The following is a 6000-nucleotide window of genomic DNA, read 5'->3' on the forward strand; positions in this document are numbered from 1 at the left end:
TTTGACATTATAATTGCCACAAGTTTCACAACTCGCAAGTCGCAACTGGCAACTAATCAAATTAAGTAAACATATTATCCAAGCCATCAGTTATATATAGGGAAGTAGTTATCTGAACAATAAGTCTATCTTTCTCCTCTTAAAAAACAAGTGGGTAGAGGTGTCTTTTCATATGGGGAGGAGAGAGATAGACTCGTGGCAGTGTTGGGGTAGGCCACACTCCTAGACAAAGTTCTTTTTCTTATATATTAACGTGTAAATTCTCGAACTAACTTAACTTTTACACCCCGATCACAATACTTTGAAATTTTTTAATGGTACTTTTTTTTATGCATTTTGATGGTGCATCTTGATGTCACCATAGTGGAGATTAAGAACTTGTAACCTTCGTTTGTGATGCAATTCAAATATAAATTTAAAAAATATAGAAAGAGTTTTATTGTCAAAATAAATAAGAAATACAAGATAATAAGGATTAGATGAGATCGCTTAAGTTAAAGGTCAAAGAGGACCATTTAACTCTGGGATCGCTTAGAGACTAATTTGACCTAAGTGAAGACTCACTCAACCACAAGAGGAAATCATCCTCACTCAAGTGGTGTCAATCGGTTTCAGTTATTCGGTTCGATCCAAGATGCAAAATGTAAAAATCAAAACCAAACCAAACCAAGAATAAGAACACATTTTCAAAACCAAAACTAAACCGACTCTTTTCGTTTTTATTGATTCCTTATTCAATTTAGATCTTATTTTAAGTGATTGAGCTAACTTTTACATCATCACAAATAGAAAATCTTATTTTTTAGATTCATAATCCACCATACATTTCCAAACACTGAAAATGAATAAAATTTATCATCCACGTTAATTGAAATATTGAAAAAGAATATTGTTAATTTGGTAACATGTAGATATGAGGCTAAAATGATTTGTCTTTCCATTGATAGATGATAGGCTATTTATACATAACATAATAAGGATATGGTGGCATGATTGCCTCCCTAATCTGGGCGATAGGATTTCCTAGGTTAATGTATTGTAACTGTACAATTCAAATTCAAATATTGTACACTCATTCATTCCAAAAATATCTACAAGATATGACAGAATTTGATGTCATGCGTTGACATAGATAAGACTCCCCTTCAAGTTGGAGCGTGTAGATTGTGAACGTCCAACTTGGATGCTAGGAACCGAAATTGATCCTGACCCAAGGTCTTTGTGAATATATTTGCTATTTGTTGGCCTGTGTCAATCTTTGTTGGTTGTATCAAACTGGCTTGTAATTTTTTGCGAACAAGGTCGCAATCGATCTCGATATGCTTTATTCGTTCATGAAACACTGGATTTGCAAAAATGTGGAGGGCTGCTTGATTGTCACAATGTAATGGGATGGGGAGAGAATGTTGCAGACCAATGTCCCGAAGTAAGGATGCCAACCATGTTAGTTCACAAGTTGTATTGGCCATGGCACGATATTCAGCCTCAGCTGAGGAACGAGAAATCGTGTGTTGTTTCTTAGTCTTCCAAGAGACTAAAATTGGTCCCAAAAATATACAATACCCAGTGGTTGATCGGCGAGTCATCGGACAACTTACCCAGTCAGAATCACAGTATGCACGGACTTGAAGATCTGACTCAGCTTGGAAATAAATGCCTTGCCCTGGAGTAGTCTTCAAGTATCGAAGCAAACGATTAGCAGCATTAAGATGAGGTTTCTTGGGCTGATGCATGAATTGGCTGAGGATATTCACAGCTTGAACAATATCGGGCCGTGTCACTGTGAGATAAATTAAGCGGCCCACAAGTCGACGATAGGCTGAAGGATCATCTAATAAGTCACCATTGTCGTTGGTGAGCTTGAGATTAAGTTCCATAGGCGTGTTTGTTGGGCGTACACCGGTATAACCACTATCTTGAAGTATATCAAGCACATACTTGTGTTGACATAAAAAAAGTCCCTTTTTGGAGCGAGCAACTTCAATGCCCAAAAAATATTTTAATGTTCCAAGGTCCTTGATTTTAAAATTTTGACGGAGCATGTCTTGTACCTTGGTGATCAACGAGGAGCTTGATCCTGTTATCACAATACCATCAACATATAATAATACAAAGATTGTTTCCCCATCTCGGCGTAAGATGAATAAAGAATGATCTGTCGTTGAGTGAACAAACCCATAAGCACATAATGATTCTGAGAATTTTGAAAACCATTGGCGAGACGCTTGTTTAAGGTCGTATAGAGACTTATGGAGACGGCAAACTAGAGTCTCCCCCTTTCTACGATAACCAGGGGGAGGTAGCATGTATACCTCTTCATCAAGATCGCTATAAAGGAAGGCATTATTGACATCCATTTGAAGTAGAGGCTACTTCTTAGCAATTGCAATGGCAAGAAAAACATGGGCAGTTACTAATTTTGCTACAGGGACAAAGGTGTCATGATAATCAATTCCTTCAAGTTGGGTGTATCCCTTAGCCATAAGGTGCGCTTTATAGCGCTCAATACTACCATCGAATTTTCGTTTGATTTTATAGACCCATTTTGATCCAATGGGTTTCTTTCCTGGTGGAAGGGGAACAAGAGACTATGTTTTGTTGGTGGTCAAAGCATCTATTTCAGCCTGCATGATTGTGCGTCACTCTTCAAATTTCATAGCTTCAAAGAAATTATGAGGTTCACTTTGAGAAACAACAGATGAAAGAAAAGCCAAATGGGGATTCTTAAAACGGTCATATTGGAGAAAAAAACTAATGGGGTAGGGTGTTACCGAACCTGAAATTGAGGTAGATATTAGCGATGTGGGGAGAGAACATTTGTAATCCTTGAGATAACCTGGGCGCTATCGAGTGCGTTGGGGCCTAATGGTAGCACTTGGGTTGGGGTGTTGTGGCAGTGATGGTGGTGTGACAAGGGAATCGAGTGGTGGTGATTCTGTTTGGGTATCAAGTTCTGTGAGTGGTGTAGTAAGGGGGTGCCAAGGTCATTAGATGGTGTAGCAAGGTGTTCGTTTGGTAGTGTAGATTGAGAAATGGGATCGGTGAATGTTTTGGATTGGGGTAAAGGTAGAACGGGGCTGCCATTGGGTATGGGATTTGATAATAATGTATAAGGGAAAATAGTATCATGAAAAAGAACATCACGGCTCACATATATCTTTTTAGAAATGAGGTCTAGTACACGATAGCCTTTTTGGCCATGGGAGTACCCAATAAAAGCACCTGGGGATGCACATTTATCGAATTTATGATGAACAATAGGATTTCTCCCAAAAACAAGGCATCCAAAGACCCGGAGATGGTCAAAATGAGGTACCTTTTTTTAAAGAATTTCAAAGGGCATTTTTCCATTTAGAACCCGAGTGGGAAGTCGGTTAATTAGATAGGTGGCAGTAAGGACACATTCCCCTCAAAATTCCAATGGTAGATTGGATTGAAAACGCAAAGCCATCGCAACATTGAGAAGATGTCGGTGCTTTCGTTCAACGACCCCGTTTCATTGAGGGGTATGGAAACAACTTGATTGTTGAATAACACCTAACTATTGGAAAAACACATGGGTATTAGTGTTGAAAAATTCCAGTGTATTATCAGATCTAATGCATTTGATAGGAGTATTGAATTGAGTATTGATCATGACAAAGAAATTGGGTAGTAATTGGTTAACCTCAATTTTTTAAGTCATTAAAAATAACCAAGTACTACGAAAAAAATCATCAACAATTGTGAGGAAATAACGTGCACCAGATAAGGTTTTAGTTTATAGGGGGCACATATGTCAACATGTATTAAATCAAAACAAAGTGTACTAGTAATTGAACTTAAACAAAATGGAGTCCATGAATGTTTAGCTAATGGACAAACTGTGCAAATGCACTTCTTTGAAACAGAAATTCTAGAATCAATGTTAATATGTTATTCAAATGGGGTTGGAAAAATAAACCAGGGTGTCCCAAGCTCCAGTGCCAAAGATCAAAGTGTGCCCCTAGAGGAATTGCAAAAACAAACGGACTAGCCCGAGTAAATTCAAGGATATAAAGTCCACCATACCTCTTACCCGTCGCTAAAGTCCTCTACGTTTTCGGATCCTGAAATACACAAGAATCAGAAGTAAAGGTGATGAGAAATTTAGAAGTAGCTATTAATTTACTAATTGATAGAAGATTATAACAGAAAGATGGGACAAGTTGAACATGATCTAAAAAAAATTTTAGATGTCAATGAAACAGCTCCTATACGAGATACAGATACTTGGGAAGCATTTGGTAAAGAAATTGGTGAGCAAGAATGAGGAGCATAAATAAGCTAGAATCAAAAGTAATATGATGGGTAGCCCCAGAGTCCAATATCCAAGTGTGATGTAAATCATTTGGATTACCTGCCATATTTACTAGAGGATGGTTACCCGACGGAATGAGAGACAAAAGTTGTTGAAGTTGTGCAACCGAAAGAGTGGGAGTCGAATCAGTATTGGAGTCCGTAGTAATAGCAGCCACTAAAGATGGTGATCGAACAGGCTTTACGACATTGGCCTGGCTAGATCATTTAGAACCAGTCTGGTCTTTCCACCAGTCAGGGTAATCGTGTTTCTTGAAGCAGCGTGAATTCAAATGACCATCTTTACTATAGTGTGAATAGTGGTAGATGAGCTTGGAGGAGGAGGATGAAGAAGGGAAACTTGTGGTAGCCATGGCAGTAGGAGTAGGCAAAATGGCATCATGATGGAACGTTGGCGTTCTTCCTGTAGGAGCAGGAAATATGCCTTATTAACAGAGGGCAAAGGGTCCATAAGCAATAGTTGGCTACGAATGGCTACATAAGATTCGTTCAGCCCTTGTAAAATATCCATGAGGTAATCTTCAGTAAAAAACGTTTGCAAAGAGGTGTTAGCACCACAAGAACAAGATGGTAGAGTTCGGTATGAAAGAAGCTCATCACGAAATCCCTTGATTTTGGTAAAATATGCAGCTATGGAGTCGGTGCCTTGAACTTGATTGGAGATAGCTCTGCGGATCTCAAAGATCCATGGAGCATTCTATTAGGATTTTCCCAAAATGCGATGAGTGTGGGCTTAATTAATTATCGGGTCGATCATTGATGGGGATTAAGAAATACAAGGGCTGATGTGGCTGCTACTATTTTATTGAAATGGACCGGATCAGGCCGACCCATTGTGGAAGTGGGTTAGGGTTTTGGGGAGTATTATAAATACAACTAATAAGGGGTCCCTGCAGTTACTATTCTCTTTTCTCTTTTCCCAACAACAAAGGGAACTGTGGCAGAGTTTAGGAGACAGTAGAAGATCCCCATCGCAGATTGCGTTCATTCTCTGACAGATCGATGCTGCTATGAATGGAGGCATTCTTATGTGTTCTTCATCAACATACGCGGGTGTCAGGTACACTTTGCTTTCCCTATTTATTTTGATTCAATCGTGTTCTAGGGATCTGTATGGGGACGGATTCGGGTTTGACAAAATCCTTGAATGTTCTAACAAGTGGGATCAGAGCTGACCATACGGACCTAGGATCGATTGATTAAGAACCTGGATCGAGTTTTGACAGTGGAAAAAGGGATTTTGGCAAAAATTTTGGCCGGATTTTAGCAGAACCACACGTTTTCATCGTTGCCAAAATTTTCCACTGGCGAAAGTCGAATATTTTTGTATGGGTGTGAAGTGCTCGCCGGGACGATCATGACGGTGGGTGGATCGTCGCCATCGACAGCCAGACGTGCCGGCATGCGCCGCCAGAAGGTGCGAGTGAGATCCACGCGCTGGCGGTCGTTGTAAAAAAAAAAAATCTCCATAGCGATGCTGACGTCAGCCCTGTTCCTTGCGGGTTAAGTTTGACCCGGTCAAAGATTCCTGACCCGGTCAAGGTTAACCCAACCCGAGACCTGATTAGTAACTCATTTTTTTACCCGGATGGGTGGATCGACGATCTGGTTCAGACGAATAAGATTCGGTCTAGACTGGTTGCTTTGGCTCGGTTTTATTCG

The 6000-nt window shown here is 39.8% G+C and overlaps 1 protein-coding gene across 1 annotated transcript; it reads right to left on the reverse strand.

The window, feature by feature from the left end:
• Positions 1–1145: 1145 nt before the first annotated feature.
• LOC122665766 (uncharacterized mitochondrial protein AtMg00810-like) lies at positions 1146–2357 on the reverse strand. The gene has a single exon (XM_043861905.1). The coding sequence runs from the start codon at positions 2355–2357 to the stop codon at positions 1146–1148; it is 1212 nt and encodes a 403-aa protein (XP_043717840.1).
• Between the last annotated feature and the right edge of the window lie 3643 nt (positions 2358–6000).

Source organism: Telopea speciosissima, chromosome 6, assembly GCF_018873765.1.
Source record: "Telopea speciosissima isolate NSW1024214 ecotype Mountain lineage chromosome 6, Tspe_v1, whole genome shotgun sequence".
NCBI lineage: Eukaryota > Viridiplantae > Streptophyta > Magnoliopsida > Proteales > Proteaceae > Telopea > Telopea speciosissima.